This window comes from Quercus lobata, chromosome 5 (genome assembly GCF_001633185.2).
Source record: "Quercus lobata isolate SW786 chromosome 5, ValleyOak3.0 Primary Assembly, whole genome shotgun sequence".
Lineage (NCBI taxonomy): Eukaryota > Viridiplantae > Streptophyta > Magnoliopsida > Fagales > Fagaceae > Quercus > Quercus lobata.
In genome coordinates, this window is record NC_044908.1 from 12,476,285 (window position 1) to 12,494,432 (window position 18,148).

Sequence of the window (18,148 nt, forward strand, 5' to 3'; positions counted from 1 at the left end):
TCAGGTAATTATGCATGATTTACTACATACTAAAAATGTAAATATGTAAAATGTGAGAGATAATGAATGATAGTTTAGAATGTAAATATGAGAAAGACAATAGATTGTAGTTACTTAAGGAAAAAAGAGAGAGAAAATAAATGATACATTTTTATTAGTACCAGGAGCGAGTGAGGATGATACTTATTTAATTAAAAATGACAAAATACCCTGCCTAAACCTGTGCCAAATAGGTCTTAGGAGTGAGTGAGGATGAGACACCTCTAATCTGACCTTATTTTATTGCCATTATTAACCTCAAAGTTACTGATTATAACATCACACATTCAGTAATGGCCAAAGTTGTTAATTAATTAATTACTTAATAAAACTAACTATTTTTCTCTAGTAAAATTGCATGATCAAGATCAAACTTTTTCCCTCTTTTGATCAGAAGTCAGAATTGAGACCAAGCTACAACACATGACCTGCATTTTGGATACCCTTTCTATTTCATGAGGGGTGATATTAGAGTTAAAACGAAATAATTCCAAGTCATATAATTGCATTAAATGATCAAATATTCCAAACAGTGCACTCGTAGTCATGCAGGTTGATCACGGTATTCACGTGGGGCATTGCAGACATTAAAACAAAACTTCTATTTTGCTTATCTTAATATTAATTGCAACTTAATGACATTTAAAAGAGATTTTCCAAAATTATCTCAAATCAGAAGACTAACGATTAGGCCACCTAACAGGGTAGTCTAAGCAGAATTTGATTCTAGTCTTCTAGATCACTTGTACAACACTATCAATTAGGCTAATAGACACCCACACAAAGAACTTTTAGATTATCAACTTAATTAAACTTGATCCTTTAATCTTTCAAAAAAGTAGTACAATTCCAATTGGATCACTAGTCTCCAATCCATTGGTCACTTATGTTATGATTGCAAGTTTGACGTAAATGTGAAGGAATCTATTAAGCCTTATATACCCAAACTTCAATTTGTATTTTCAAACATTAAACTACTCTATCAAATCCATAACCAAAATTCTTTGATAGAATCATTGCCTCAATCAACTGAGGAAAAGTCAAGAATTCACGTATTAAACTAATGCAAAGTATTTCACACTTTCATCAGTCTCTCAGTAGTTGGTAAACAATAAAAGTAACAATGTCTGAATGAAACAAAAAAAGTAACAATGTCTGAATGAAACATTCTCTCTCAGTCTCTCTCTCTCTCTCTCTCCCATATATATCCCCACCAACCCCTCTGACTCAAAAGTATCTAGCTGTTTAAGTTTACTGTACTGCTTTTTGCTTGATCAGTTTTAGTGAACTTTAACCATCCATGTCAAGTAAAAGTGTTCCATTAGCATTCTCAAAGCTCTGCAAGCTTCAGAGCATTAGTCTCAACAAAAGAACATTTGGGTTTTTCTTACCTAATCAGTTCTTGTACTTTCACAGTTTCACTACACTGCCGTCTGCCTTCTCAATACTTTAGCAATACTATATGTGGGTCTGTCCCTGTAGTTTTAACATGAGTATAGTTGTATGTACCTTAAAGTTACACTCATGTTTTGCCTGAGGGTGTTATTTCAGTTTTCACTTCTTTTGCTTCCTTTTCTTCTTCTTACATGGATGATTGGGTGAGAGCTATTAGATCCTGAGAATTGAGCTCCAATTTCCTTGGAAGTGAAATGGCGATGCAGCTGATACTCATACTGATAAAAATATGTTTTACTCTCACTGCTACTAAAGTTCATGGATCTGCAGGTAATGGGATTGGATTTTAGAGTGCTAAGTTAGTTTTTATACTGAATTGTACTTGATTTATCTATTTGTTTGATAGTGTACATGTGGGTTCTTCAAATTTGAAGTGAACTATGGTTTCTGGGTTTCTTAGGATTTATTTTTTTATTTTTTTATTTTTTTTTTAAGTTAGATGAGTTTTGTGGGTTTCTGAATTTTAAGTTGATGAGTTTTGTCCTGATTTCTAAAAAATTTCAACTGGTCAGTATTTGGTGAATGTGTTATGGAAGTCAAATAACAATGTATAAGGTTGGCCTATATAGTCCAGAGGTGGCCAAGGCTGAAGCTACCAGATGGTAGATGATTTGGGCTAAACATAAACTCTTTTGCAGAGTAATTTTAGAGAAAGACTCGAAAACCATCTTGGATGCTTTATCAGCTCCAGAACTGACTGCAAATTGGCAGATCCACCATATCCTGCCAGAGGCTAGAGAGCTGGCTTGAAATTTTGTGCACTGCTTCTTTAACTAGGTTTACATAGGAGCTAACAATGCTGTTTATGTGCTTGCAAAGTGAGCACAGTTGTCAGTTATCATCCCGTGAGGGTGAAGTATCTTTGGACCCTGCTCCTGCTCCTGTGATGTATCTTTGGACTCTGCTCCTCCAAGCCTAGTCAAGGCACCATTGGAGGATGGATGTGTATTGTTAGGATCATATTTTATGTAATTGACTAATTCTTGATAAAATGCACTTTATTTGTAATTGGGTAGATCTAAGATGGGTTCAATATATCCAGAAATATGTTGTTCAAAGCATATCAATTGTTCATATTGAAAGTCATGAAGATTGGTCCAAGAAACAAGTGAAGAAAAGCCATTCATTAAGTTTCAATAGATAGCTTGATAAATGCCTGCTATTGAGACTTAATGTGAAGCTCGATAGATAGCTCGACAGCAGCTCGATCTATCAAGATTTACAATTTTCAATTTTCCAAATTTTTGGCCTAAGCTTTTATATTTGTTTAAGGTTTTTTTTTTCTCACAACCTAGACATATATAAGGCTTATTGTAAAAGCCTTCAACATGGATACAGAGACTAAGAGACTTATTTTTGTTGTGAGAAGCTATTGTGTTTGTACGCTATAGGGTTTTGTAATTAGGTCTTCCTGATCTTCATTTTTGATGAAGTGAAGAACTTTGCAGCCAACAACATTTGTTCAAGTTGTTGGAGTTAATCACGTACTGGAATCCGTGCAAAGGGTTAGTCACAAATTAGAGATTTGTGTATCAAGGAAAAGAAAGCTACTACAAGATCAAGTTCAATGGGGTATTGGAGCGAAGGTTCAACTGTAGGTTGGTATTTTGGAATAGGTTAGGGTAGTTGGTAAGATTCCTTATACTTGTAACCGTTTGATTGTTGATTAATGGATTATTGGGAGTAGTGACCTTAAAATCACTTGGTGGGGTTTTTGCCTTGTTAGAGGTTTTCCCTATTTGTCAACAAATTATCATGTCAATTTAATTTCCGCTGCATTTATAGTTTAATTGGTGATTTGTTGGTGTCTTCACGATTTGCATGCAATTGAACCTAATTAATTAACTTGGATAATTGAATTAATTAACCGGAGTCAAGCTATCTTAACCCAACATGTATGATTCCTTTGTGCTTCTGTTAATAAAAAATTTAGTACGCGTTTGGATACCCGTTTCATGGCTGTGTTTGCGTTTTCATTCTTTTTTTTTTTTTTTTTTTGACCAGCACCTCTTGCACTGTTCATGGGAAATGAGCAGTGCATTAAGGCAAATGAACAGTGTTTTGTGAGTGTGAACAGTAATTGGAAATTCTTTTTTTATTGTTTTCAATTTTCAGCAAAATAAGCGGTATCTAAATACACCCTTAATGTTGACAAGAAAATATAAAAGGTTGCCCGTAAATAGTACAGTATCATTTTATATCAGATGTAGCACTATTGCATAATACAATTTATTATTCCATAAATACAAGCTGATTATGTTAGATTTAGGGGAAAAATAAACTGGTCCCTAAACTTTAATGCCTTAGCAATTTTTATCCTTGAAGTTTAGAATGATTGCTTTTAGTTCAGTAAAAATTAAAGTGATCGCTATTATTTCTTGATGCTTAACGTGATCGCTTTTTGTCTCTTAAGTATCTAATATAGCGATAACGGGTTAGTTTTTAGTTTGACCACATCATCGTTCCATGAGAAAGATTTAATGGATGTTGACAGAAGATCAAAAGCAATCACTCTAACTTCATGGACTAAATTGCTCACAGACCAGAGTTTAGGGACTAATAGTGTATTTTGGTCCATATTTAAATTCCTGATCAAATACCCTTCTTCTTTGCATTCTCTTGCGAGCTATAGTGTATCCCACATGCAGCAATTTCTTTGCTTCTTTATTTAGAAGAAGAAACACTAGTCTACCTTGTTCCTTATGGTAGCACCCTCATAGCTAGGTGACTAGGTCTCAATCATTATGCTGATATCTTCATGAACATTTGAGATAACTGTCATTTGCTATTGCTAATGAGTGGAAAATGATCCTGAGCAGGTTTGCATGTGTCATCATTCTGAATGTTGACTACCCTGTCATTATATATATATATCCTCTCTGGCTCTTTTATCTTTATAAAAGTAAGCTCTAGCTCAAGGATGCATCCAAATCCAAATTAATATATTAAAGCATTATAATGAAATTTCATAAAAAAGAAAAGAAAAGAAAGGAAAGAAAGATGTTATAAGATAGTGTGAAGTATTAACGTTTCAGATGCACCAGATTACAATCAGAGTGTCATTTGTTATGAAGTTACTGTTTCACAGCCAAAGATTTGTTAGACATTTACCACTGACCAACTCCTGAAAAATGTACTTACATATTAAGCAGAGGGAACACTTTGTGACACTAACTCTTGAGTATAAAAATTCAGTTAGAAGGATTACCACTTTTTCTTTGTGATGATGTCGCTCTAATGCTGCAGCACCAGTTCCATCACCATCAAGGACATTGCCTCAAAAACCACCAACTATCTACTCTTTCAGGCCAAGCCAACAGCCATCACAGCTTCCAGGTGAACCTTATAAAATGAATTCCATAATTAGGCATTGACTAGAATTTTACATATTTAGATGTTGGAAATGCTTAATAAAGTTTCAAACAATGTTTGCATATTCTCTTGATAATGCCTTGTTTCTATATATTTTCACATGATTTAAGGGTGTAGATACTGAGTTGAACATGTTTTGCCATCAATATATATTAGCACATCATTTCGCGATTTCATATAAAGAAGAAACCAACTTTTCTGATCAAATAAAAACTAGAAACCTATCAAGTATGTAGCTGTGTTTTTATACTCTTAAAGTTGGTCAGTGAACATTTGTGAAATGTTGATGATTTAGTTGATTGTTGGGTGGTCTGCTTCAATATGATGCCACAGACCATTCTGTTGCTCCTGCATCACATCCTCTCAGCTTTGGCGGGAAACCACATGGCAAGATATTTGCTACACCTCCCCATAAAGCATTCCCCAAATTTTCTCCTGTGAACCACTCTCCAGCTAAAGGTAATTGGAGTATAATACAGAATTTGTAATTTTCTAAATTTAGGTAGGGAAAAAAAAGTTTCATATGCATAACTATTAACCTTCAGAATGTCTTTTCTTGTTGTAGCCACCCATCAAAATGATCCCATTAGGCCTTCAAGTATCGCACTTCCACCTTCTATGTCATCTTTTGGAGTTCCTGCAAAGAAATGGGTGCAGGGTCCTGCATCTTCCCCTTCAATCCCCTATCATAAACATCATCATGCCAGGAACAAGTTCAGAAATTCTGCCCCAGAACCATCTTACTTGATTCATGCCCCCACCTACAGCCAGGAAGGTTTGATTTTCTGAATAGAAAGATCCTAATAAGTTTTTACATAGTCCTTAGATATTGAATATTAGGATCATTAAATTTAATTTTTATCTTCTTAAACATATTTTTTGAAATTTATATTCTATAGGCCCTTCTGTCCCTCCATTCCAATCTCCCTATCCTTTATCAATAAGCAAGGGTTTTCCTGCACCTTCACCATCACCAACAATCGTCTCAAACCACTTCAATAGTATGGAAAAGAATCCCTACAGTCTTTGCTTTTACTTTGAAGTTTTCTTTGGTTCATTTACAAAACTAATGGTTGGTACCTTACTATGATCATGTTCTGTATCTGCAAGTGCCCATCCATTCGCCTAGAATTTCACCAATGAGTTCCTACCAGAAGAAGACAAAGGCTGCGCCACCATCAAGAGTTTTGACACTGCCACCTCCACCTCCTAATGAAGGTACATTAACGTTTAACTGATTAGCTCTCATTACTTAAAATCTAAATGTCATTTCTATTAGACTTGCAAACAATCACATTCTTATCATCACAAAGTATTCATCATTTTTTATCCTGCTTGCAGATTGTACAGCGGTGGCATGCTCAGAGCCTCTAACAAATACACCTCCTGGGTCACCCTGTGGTTGTGTGTGGCCAATTCAAGTTAAAATCAGCCTTAGTGTGTCTATATACACATTCTTTCAATTGGTTTCAGAGCTTGCTGAGGAAATTGCGGCAGGTGTTTCATTGAACCATAGCCAAGTTCGCATTATGGGAGCAGATGCAGCTAGTCAGCAGCTAGAGAAAACCAGTGTCCTCATCAATCTGGTACCTAAAGGATTAAAATTCAATGATACTACTGCACTTTTTATCTATAAAAGATTCTGGCACAGACAGGTTTCCATAAAGGCTTCAGTTTTTGGTGCCTACGAAGTATTCTATGTTCACTACCCAGGTAATATATTGTTTCTTAGTTAGCTTTGTGTTTTTTTGACAAATTCAAGAAAAAATAGCTTTTAACAATATTTTGGATAATTGAGCCCTGTATAACTTTTAAGGGCATTTGAAGTTTAATAAAGTGATTTCTTAAAGAAGCATGCACACTAAGCCTGGCGAGAAAAATAGCAGTCTACTGTATCTATCTTGAGGTTACTTTGAAAAACATTTTGTTTTTCATTTTTACTTCCTGTGTCTGGATTTTTCCTTCTGAATCTCTTACATCTGTACAGGTCTTCCCCCGTCTCCCCCATCAGCACCTTCAAGCATTTCTGCAATAGATGATGGGCCTTATGCTGGCCATGGAAACAATGGAAGGATAATAAAACCCCTAGGGGTTGATGTGCCAAGGAGAAAAAAAGAAGGTCTTAGTGGAAGCATGATTTCTTTGATCGTACTATCATCTTTTACTGTTTTGATTATATTTGTGGGACTTGCATGGCTTTTTGTGTTGAAATGTGGCTCTTGTGTTCATCATCCTGAAAAGAATTCACATTCTTTAATGTCATCTCCTACAAAACCATCAGGTACTTCATTTTGACCTTATTCTTCTGATTGTTTAACCAGTTTACAAGTCGTGTATCTTGAACCTGGCAAATAATTCTTGAAGTTTTTTGTGTCTTTGGGAAATTTATGCAACATCTAAACAATATCTCTACTCAAATTTCATATTTTTATTTGAATTTTTATTTAGATCATTGCAAAATAGACTGAAATTTAATATCAACAGGGGCAGCCAGATCTATGCTGTTAGGAAGCATGCGTGGTTCTACATCAATGTCTTTTAGTTCTGGCACACTAACATATATAGGAACCGCTAAGAACTTCACTTTGAATGACATAGAGAGAGCCACTAATAACTTTGATCCTTCAAGAATACTTGGAGAAGGTGGATTTGGGCTTGTTTACAGTGGCATTTTAGATGATGGGAAGGAGGTAGCCGTGAAGATTCTCAAGAGAGCTGATCAGCATGGTGGCCGTGAGTTCTTGGCAGAAGTTGAGATGCTAAGCCGACTGCACCACCGGAATTTGGTTAAATTGATTGGTATATGCACAGAGGACCATACACGCTGCCTAGTATATGAACTAGTTCCAAATGGGAGTGTTGAATCTCATTTACATGGTAAGTCTAAATTCAACAATTTTTTTTTTCATTACTATGCATTTGTTTGGTTGAAGTGTTAGATATTTGTGACTTTATGTCATAAGCTTCAAGATGTGATTTTCTGAATTTATTCATTTTGTGTGCTTCCAGGTGTTGACAAGGAAACTGATCCACTTGAATGGGATTCCCGAATGAAGATTGCCCTTGGTGCAGCTCGGGGCTTAGCCTATCTACATGAAGACTCAAACCCACGTGTTATACATCGAGACTTCAAGTCTAGCAACATCTTATTGGAATATGATTTTACACCCAAGGTCTCAGATTTCGGATTGGCTAGAACTGCATTGGATGAGGGAAACAAACACATCTCAACGCATGTTATGGGAACTTTTGGGTATGGACTTCATTGCTCTCAGGCATCATAATATCTTTTGAGTCCTATCATGTTGATATTTTGGGAAAAAATTACATAGAAAATAAATTACTTGTGATCATTGAATATTCCACAATTTATCCTAATCCATGTTTTGCAGTTAGGCAAATCTATTAGCTCTGTTTCTATCCGTGTCTGAGAATTGTAGTATCTTCATGAGTGCTGTATTGTTTGTGTAACTTTTCCAAATATGATATCCTCTCTTATCCTAGTAACATCTTGTTTGCAGTTACTTAGCTCCTGAATATGCGATGACTGGACATCTTCTTGTGAAAAGTGATGTTTACAGCTATGGTGTAGTCCTCCTTGAGCTTCTAACAGGAAGAAAGCCTGTAGATTTGTCACAGCCACCAGGTGAAGAAAATTTAGTTGCTTGGGCCCGTCCACTTCTCACATGCAAGGAGGGCTTAGAAACAATCATTGATCCAGCTATAAAGTCAAATGTTTCATTCAATAGTGTGGCTAAAGTAGCAGCAATTGCATCAATGTGTGTGCAACCAGAAGTAACTCATCGCCCTTTCATGGGTGAAGTTGTTCAGGCCTTGAAGCTAGTATGTAATGAGTTTGATGAAACACAGGATATAGGGTCAAAAACTTGCAGCCAAGATGATGTTTTGATTGATTTAGATAGTAAGGCTAGGACACGGTCAGGTGAGATCATGGAAGTCTCACAATCTCATCACCCACTTCCTGGCTATGATTCTAGCTATGACACCAAGATAGCATTATCAGCATCAGATTTGCTAAGTACATCAATGAGACCTGAGGGGCAAGAATTTGGGTCCTTCAGAAGACACTCTATTTCAGGGCCTTTAAGGATGGGGAGGAAGAGGCAATTTTGGCAGAGATTAAAAAGTTTGTCTAGAGGCAGCGTGAGTGAGCATGGTTTTTCATTGAAATTGTGGCCAGAATCCCATTAGATTTTGCTTAAGCCCGTTTAAAATAGCAATCTTAGCAAATAAATATGGAGTTGCTTTCATGGACAAGATTGAGTCATTTTATCACATGCACATGTACATAAAAAGCTGTCACATGAATCTTCTGGTTTTGAACAAATCATTTATCTGCTCCTTTTTGATTCAGTTCTTGGAGTTCCTGTATTGTTGACAGGGTTGTTTGAATAAATAATGACACGACATTCTTCTTTTAAGCGTAATTACCATTCTCTATGGAGTAAATATATTAGGCTCATTTGGTTAAAGGAACTGAACAGTTTAAAGGTTGTAACATATAAATTGTCTTTAAAAAAATATATATATATAAGTTACGTCTTATTTCTACAATTAGTAATTTAGTATGGGTTACTTGTATTGTTGATATACTTGTGCATTTATTTGATCAGCAGATTATAAGTTCATATGAAAATATTTTGTAAAATAAAATCCTTATATATGGTTCATGTATGATATTCAGGAAGTATTATATTTTAGAATTAATTATATTACATATTATTAAAAATGAAGGAAATGTGAATTGTTATGATTGATATAATTTGTTCCTCCAAAAAAAAAAAAATTATTGATATAATTATAAAGTATTTTCTATATTTTCGATTGCATGTATTATTAATTTTTCTTCTGTGTTTTGCTTCTCACTGAATGCACCAAATGAAATTTAGGTTATTGCAACTTGGAATAAAATATGTGGAACAAAATTATTAGTTGGTAACTTAGGATAACATATATTTGGACATCTTTTATTTCAAAATTTTATCAAATATCAACTAAATGTTAGAATACATACTTGGCAATTTTTTATACAACTAACATGTTAGAATTACATATTATCAAACATCAATTAACATGCAAAATATATTTTTTATATAAATACACACATTATGTGGTTGCTCAATTTTTTATTATTAAAATTTAATTACTAAGGAAATAAATATATTTATTTTAAATATAAATAAATAATAAAAATTGAATAATTTATTTAAAACTTTTGTTTGGTGGAAGGCTAAATGAATCAAGTTATTAAAATCTTTGCTTAGGTGAAAGGTTGAATCAATAGTACAAACTTTTTTTCTTCTAAGGAAGAGTGACACATGACATTAATCAAAAGATGAGGTGGAAGGTTAAATTAAAATTTCTCTAACAATGTGTTGTGTAGCAAAATCTTATACTTATACTTTCCTGCATGAGAGTATATATATATACACACACTAGTTGCACATGCACAAGGGGCATAAGATATGTTATCAATTTGTATAATTCAGATTTTGTTCTCAGAATTTTGGGCAAGTTAAATATATGGATTAATTGTCTTTAAAATATTACTTATATCAAAAGAATATTCAGTTTTAGGTGGATTTAACAAAACAAATTGAGTGTATTTAAGTCTTCTTGTTTGTATTACATTATTTATTTTCCACAATGCCCTAGCAATTGTGATCTATACACACAGAAGGAGACTTTTTTTTTTCTTAATTTTATAGGAGAAATTTTTAGGGCATTGTGGAAAATAAATGATAACAGCATTGTTGATGCAAAATCAAATATATAATTGATTATCCTGGCTCCAACAAAAAAGATATTTAAATACCCACCAAACAAACCAAATGAAATATATATATATATTATCTTTCAATATTAATCGTCATAAAAAACTTGTTAAAATTGTGAAACATTGACATGTTCTGAAAATATTAATCTAGCTCAAGATTTGATCTCAAATTTCAAATTATTATAGCATGGTTTATGCTTTTAGAGGCAACTAATGTATAACTTTGTGCATATGCAGGAGTACGGTAAAAAACAATCACAATTATACATGATTCAAATTATACTTTTTTTTTAGAAGATGTTTAAATTATACATGATATTACCTTACAGCTTTTTTAAACCATACATTTCTAAAATTATGTAATAGTTTCTCTCTCTCTCTCTCTCTCTCTCTCTCTCTCTATATATATATATATATATATATATATGATTTAGAATTTAATTGAACCTAGATTCTTTGGTTTTTGCACTCAATAATTCACTTGCTACAAAAACTAAAAAATTAGATGGACACATGTGTAGACACCTCATTTTGTAGCCCTTACTACCCAAACCCCCGTCCCCCAATGACAACATCACTTTGAGGCTCAAGGTTGATTTAGGTCCTGATCTCGTAGAATCTTGACTTGAGAAGTTATTTTTGGAAAATAAAACTTATTTTTGGAAAAGTGAAGTTGTAGGAAACCCTAAGAGTGTGTATGAATACATGCATATGCGTATGCATACTTAGAGTATATGCACACATACTCCAAGTATGAAACACATCTAGGGTTACAGAAACTATAAAAAATTGATAAACTTCTTGATAATGAACATTTTGATAGTGAGCATGATGATGAGCACAATGATGAAGATAGTCCTAGTCAACAAGCTGTTCTATTTGATACTATTCTTATTGATACTAACAGACTCAGTCTGATTAATATGCTTATTCTAGCAAGTTCATGCTTGACCAACTGTTTATTGTATTTGAAGCAGGTTGTTTATCTTTTGATCTAATGCTTGCCATTATGGCATTGTAGAAATTCACAAGTGAGAAAATCAGGTATAGAGTTTTGAGAACTTTTAGTATATTTAATATCAAAATAAAAACACTTAAAATAACTTGCCATCTAGCAAAAATATGTTTTGAAACAATGTTTTCAACACCTTTTTCTATAACATATTTAGCACTTTTACAATCAACACGTAATAAAAACTTTTGGTTTAGTAAATCACTTTGAAATTTAGAAATGCATAGTACTAAAGATAAAATTTCCTTTTTTATAGTATATAATTAATTTATGCAGAATTCTAGACTCTAGAATGGAAGCGAGCTATTTGTTCGTATGAGTCTAGGTAGGAGTGGCAAAATTGGACACGACCTTCAAATCCGACACAATACGACACGAAATTAGTAGGTTATGAATTAAGATTTAATGAGTTCATGTCATATTCGGGTTGACACGACTGACTCATTTAATAAACAGGTTGGGTTAATGTCCATCACATAGAACTCGTTTAACCTGTCTGACTCGTTTAATACAATGACATTTTATTAATATACCCTCCAAACCCAAAGTATATAAACTTATTAGTTGTTGTGGTTTTTTTTTTTTTTTTTTGGACATATTATGACTGATTATTTATGATATTGAGATATGTTTTAGTTTTGAATAATTATTTTTGATACAGTTACTCGTTAGTTCTGAATTTTATATTAAAAATATTTACTTATTTGGTTTTTCATAATTTATATCAATTTGGTTAATACTAAAGTTATTATTATTATTTTTTTGGTTTTGATAAATTCCGATAAATAGGTAGACATGACTGACTTGTTTAATAAATGAGTTGTGTTAGGTTTGAGAAATCTTGACCCGTTTAATAAACATGTCAGGTTAGGGTTGACCCATATAGTCGAATACTAATGAGTCGCCACGACACGAACCCGAACATGAACACGAATTGCCACCCCTAAGTTTGGGGAAACAAGTTGTTTCCAAATACTTTCATAACCAATGTCAAAGGCATCAGTTTCAACAATTTTAAAGGACTGATAGTAGGAATACCAAGACAAGGTAAAGTTTGAACTTGAGACTTGATTTGTTTAACAAGAGAAGTATTAATGTTAGACCAAGAAGGAGGATTGTTTTATAATTGATCAAAGAGTGGTTTACATTTTTTCCTCAAATCCTTATAAAACTCAACAATATAGTTCATAGATCCAAGGAACCTTTGCAATTGTATTTTATCAGTAATGACATTGGGAAATTTGTCAACAAATTGAATAGCTTTGTCGATGTGACAAATTTTTCCTTTAGAAATATCATAGCCAAGGAAATGAACCTTTGCTTGAAATAGTTTGATTTCTTAGCAGAGATAACAAGACCATTATGTATGATGATATCAATAAACAAAGACAAGAGTTTCCAATGTTCATCAATGGAATTTGAGTAAACAAGGACATCATCAATGTAAACAATATGGCTAAAGGAATTAAAGATGTCATTCATAATGTTTTGGAATTCACTAGGATCATTCTTTAGGCCAAAAGGCATAACATTCTGATTGCTGATGCCAACTTAGATGCTATTCTTGCTAGACAATGGATTGTGGTGGGACAAGTTCTCCCACACCTAAGATGAGTGAAATGGCTAAAGGAATTAAAGATGTCATTCATAATGTTTTGGAATAGACTGGGGGCATTCTTTAGGCCAAAAGGCATAACATTGCACTCATAATGCCCAAAGGGAGTGGTGAAAGCAGTTTTATACTAATTAGTTTCACAAATTTGGACTTCCCAAAACCTAGATTTCATGTTGAATTTAGAAAATATGACATCATCACTTAGTCTATGTATAAGGTTATTCTTATTAGGGATAGGATACCTAATCCATTCTAATACTTTGTTCAAGGGTTTGTAATTAATAACTAGGCAAGCAGTCCCTTATTCAATTTTAGCATTTTTTTTGAACATAGAAAGTAGCACATGACCAAGGAGACTTACTATTTTTTTTTTTTTTTAATTTCCGATTAGTTTCTTAACAAGCAAATCATGAATTTCTATTTTGCAAAACTCAATAGTTTCACTATTCATTTGAATAGGACAAGCTTTAGTAGGAATATTCTTTTCATCAAAATCCTTAACCTATGGTAGCTTGACAATATGTTTTCTTCTATGCCAAAAAGCATTAGGAAGATCATAACAGACTTCACCAATCAACTTTTTATTAAAATTATCAATTTTTTATTGTAACAATTTATCAAAGAGTTGTTCGACAATTCTTTTATATTTAACTTCTTGTTTTAAATAATTTAAATGTTTAGTTTAGCATGGATCAAGTTTAAACAGTCATCAATATCAATTTCAAATCTAGAAGCAAACTTAAATTTTACCTTTTGCCCAAAGGGATCAATAGTGATACCATCATGTTCAGAAAGGAAAGGATATAAGGAATTAATGAAAAGAATTCCAAGAATTTTCAATTATATTTTTAAAAAGAATAGAAGGAATCTTGAAATAGACATTATCATGGCAGACATGAGCATTATTCAATTCATATTTAATCTTCATTTGAGTTCCATTAGAAGAAAACAGTTTCTTAGTAGACTTTTCATAGAGTTCTCCCACACCCAAGATATCATTAACAATGTTACCCGAAATTTCCTTGTTACTTCTCATAGCACTATTAAATCTACTGCACAAGTCAAAGCTCAAGTTTTGACTTACCCCCTTGTTCAGGCATTCATGCCCTGTCCTACTACATTTGCTAAGCCATCTGTTTAGTCAAAAAAGAAGAAATCTACCTTCGATGGGCTTAGTAAAATTGCCCTAATTTCCTAGATAGAAAAATCTTGGAAAAACGAAGGAGAAGTTGCCAATGCCCATGTGTAGACACCTCATTTTGTACCCCTTACGACTCGGGCCCTCGTTCCCCAATGATGCCCAAATTCTAAGACCCAAGGTTGGTTTAGTACCCAATCAGATGTTAAATTGACTTGAGAGATGTTAAAATGGAAAATATAACTTTTAATGAGAAAGAATCTATTTTTGAAAAATGAAGGCCAAAGAAAACCCACGGTTTGCGGACAGAGGCCACACGCCCACGTATGCAAGCACAAGTCTGCATACGTAGCTAGGGTTTCAGAAACATAAAAAAAGCAATTTTTCTGTATTAAAGACTGAGGTTTGGAATGAATCTCACATCATCGAGGAGCCATTCCAAACCCTATTTTTCAACTATATAAAGCCTTACATGGTACTTTTTCAAAACACACAGAAAATCCTAAGAGAAAACCTAAGATTCACTAGAAATAGTAAATCAAATAGGGAGTTTTTCACAAAACATCCTCAAGTCAATTTTATTTGATTGGGGCCTTTTCTGGCCTTAATCATTTGATTTTAAGATTACTAATCATGTTTCTATTGATTTGTGAATAGATTGACCGAGGGGAATAGTCAAAATCAAGCTTGAAAAGCTTCTTGTTTAAGGTATTGAGCTTAACTCTTTCTTTTTATTTTCCTTTTCTTTTCTGCCTTCTTGTTATATTTTAATATATTTCTTTGCTTAGTTTATATTTATATATGTTTTTTTAGGTTAGTTTTATGCTTTCTTTATTTTTTTTAAGCATGTTAGGCTATTAGATTTAAGCTTTCAAGTCTTGCTCTGTTTTTCTGTTTGTCTGTTTTTTGGGTTAGGATTCAAGTGTGTTTGCGTACGTAGGCTCGAAGTATGTATACACATACAACTGGCCTGCGTATGCAGGCCTATGTATATGCACACATACTCATGCTTAAAAACCCGAATTTTGATTTTCCTGTTTCTTTTGCTTTGTCTGTTTTACCTAATATGCCTCTATTTTAACCTTCTTATATGCTTTTCAGTTTCTTTTTCTTAGTTCACATGTTTGTTTGTCATTGTATGCTAGATTAGGGTTTATATTTTTGTTCCTTAGTTTTAATGTCATGCCATTCATTCACATGTCCATTCATTGAGATAAAGGTAAGTCATGCATTCACATGTACATGCATATTGCTTGATAACATGGTTTGGTGATAAGCATGAATGTGTTTGGTTGAACAACATTTTCTTAATGATCTTCATGTTCTTAATATGATCCTTTGATGTTTACATGTTGCTGCCTTGCATGAGATATATGATATGATGCTAGATGAATGTTAGGTGGATGATATGTATGATGATAACGTATTAGGGTTTATGATATGATGATATGCATGATTAGATGAATGCTAGGGTTTATGCTTCGATATGAGATGCCATGATAGATGTATGCTAGGTTGATGAGATGCCATGATAGATTGTATGCTAGTTTGACGTGATGTCGTGATAGATGTATGCTAGGGTTTATTATGAGATGATTGCCATAACAGATGTATGTTAGGTTTGTTTGATGAGCATGATTAAATGTATGGTTAGGGTTTGGGATGAATAATGCCATGTTGTATGCTTTGATGTATGCTAGTGTGTGTGTGAGTTAGAATACAAGTATTGAACATGCTTTTAATAGGGTTAAGATATAAGACACAATGAGAGGAAACCAACCTTAGGGTTGGGCGATTTTGGGTGCCTAACACCTTCATAAAACCATACCTAAACTTCAAACCCATACTTTAGTAGTAAGATCAATGGTCCTTCCTCGAAAGGACGTTATATTCATGGTTCCTAGACCATGTAACTAGGTGGCAACTCCGACACTTTCCGTTGTGTCCACACCATGGTGCCAAGTTTCCTATTACCCTACATTTTTGTTAGAAAATACAAGGTCCCGTGGATCTTGAAATGACAATATGTCAAGGAAGATGATATTTTTTTTATTTTTTTTTTTGTGAATTAGCAAGCATTTTTCAACTCTCTCAATTGGTTTAGCCTAAGTGATTTTAAGGCTTAGATTTTGCCTTCTATTAGGTAAATCAATTAGAGCTTTTTCAATCTTAATAGAAGAAGTAGGTTTTTCCAAAATTTTCTTCAATACGATCAAGTTGTTAACAAATAACATATAAGAGTTATCGACAAAATTGATAGGCCAAGAATGTATTGACCTCCTGGGTAAATTAACCAATTAATTAGCCAAGTCAATTAATTAGATCCAATTACATGCAATACACGTAGTAACACAAACAAATCACCAAATAACTAAATGTAGTGGAAAACAAATTTGACACGGGTGATTTGTTTACGAATGGGGAAAACCACTGAGGCAAAACCCCATTGGGTGAATTTAAGGTCACCACTCCTGAGAATCCACTATTAACAAAACAAGCGGTTACAAATAAAAGAATCCTAGTACCTTATACCAACCTACAGTTGAACCCTTACCCCAATACATAATTAGACTTGTAATATAGTGACAATCTCTCATTTTAATGCACGGCTCCTAGTACGTGACTAACCAATCGATGCACGGATCCAAGTATGTGACTAACACACCAACTTAAAAAAGATGTTGGCTGTAAAATTCTTTAGTTCATCCAGATGATGAAGATCAATAAGCTCCTTGGTTACAAAACCCTCGGCGGAAAGACGCAGCAACTTCTATAAGAGAAAGTTGAACTAGGGAAAATTGTCTCCGATCACAATTTAAGTGAATAATCACTTTGCATCAAGTTGCATCACCTTAGATGGCCCTTAAAATAATCCTTATATATGTCTAGGGTTGTGAGAAAATAAACCCTACACAAATAGGTTGGATATGCGTGAAAAACAAATCTGGAAATTTGAATTTCATAATTCTCGATAGATACAGCTTCTGTCGAGAGTTGTCAAGAATTATATATTAAATCTCGATAAATATATCTATCGAGCTATCTATCGAGCTATTTGTCGAGTTTTAATGAAAAACACTTCTTCACTTGATTCTTGGACAGATTTGCATGACTTCAGTACTAGACTTGAACTCTTGTTCCTTGAAGTATTAAATACATCCTAGATTTACCCAATTACAAGTAAAGTGTGTTTTGTCAAAGTTTAGCCAATTCTATATGACATATGTTCTAACAAGTTCTACATATGTTCTAACAAAAATTATTTTGTTCAATAAATTTTTTTTTTTAGTAGAAATTGGTGTGTTGGCATCAACATCAATGACTTTGAAAGGGGAGGCCTTAACCTTAGTCCCTTTATAGGTAATAATAACCGTCTCAAGGGGTGGGTTGCTGGATCTAACAACAGTTTTGCCTTTTTTAACAAAATTTGATTTTTTTTTTTTTACCATATTCTAATTATATTATTTTTTACCATATTCAAGTTGTTTTGAAATAAGTGCATAAAAACAGTAGGTATTTTAACAAGATTTCAATAAAAGATCTGAAATTAAACATTTACAGGAAGTAATAGTAGATACAAGATTTGAGTAGGATTTGGAAAGGGTTACAAGATTAAGAGCTTTTGTAGGTAGCTTAGAAACTAAAGGGAATTTGAAACTAGAAAAAATAAGTTTTGCCTCTAACCTAAAGGAAACAACTCTTTTATAAGCAAAGTTGTAA

At 33.4% G+C, this 18,148-nt stretch overlaps 1 protein-coding gene and 1 long non-coding RNA gene across 4 annotated transcripts; one reads left to right on the forward strand and one right to left on the reverse strand.

The window, feature by feature from the left end:
• The first annotated feature begins 1,242 nt into the window (after positions 1-1,242).
• On the forward strand, positions 1,243-9,385 carry LOC115989747 (receptor-like serine/threonine-protein kinase ALE2). Of its 3 annotated transcripts, XM_031113588.1 has the most exons (11): positions 1,243-1,764; positions 4,741-4,830; positions 5,200-5,325; positions 5,432-5,641; positions 5,766-5,867; positions 5,977-6,084; positions 6,208-6,579; positions 6,854-7,147; positions 7,351-7,743; positions 7,876-8,119; positions 8,388-9,385. In XM_031113588.1, the coding sequence occupies exons 1-11, from the start codon at positions 1,689-1,691 to the stop codon at positions 9,076-9,078; spliced, it is 2,706 nt and encodes a 901-aa protein (XP_030969448.1). In that variant the 5' UTR covers positions 1,243-1,688; the 3' UTR covers positions 9,079-9,385. The 3 variants fall into 3 exon arrangements, with proteins under 3 accessions (XP_030969448.1, XP_030969449.1, XP_030969450.1); XM_031113590.1 differs by lacking the exon at positions 1,243-1,764 and having other exon boundaries at positions 4,740-4,830; positions 5,162-5,325; XM_031113589.1 differs by lacking the exons at positions 5,432-5,641; positions 5,766-5,867.
• LOC115989748 lies at positions 3,474-4,732 on the reverse strand. The gene is made up of 2 exons (XR_004092084.1): positions 4,348-4,732; positions 3,474-4,214 (listed from the first exon to the last, which is right to left on the reverse strand). It is a non-coding gene; the product is annotated as an uncharacterized LOC115989748 (long non-coding RNA).
• Positions 9,386-18,148: the final 8,763 nt, after the last annotated feature.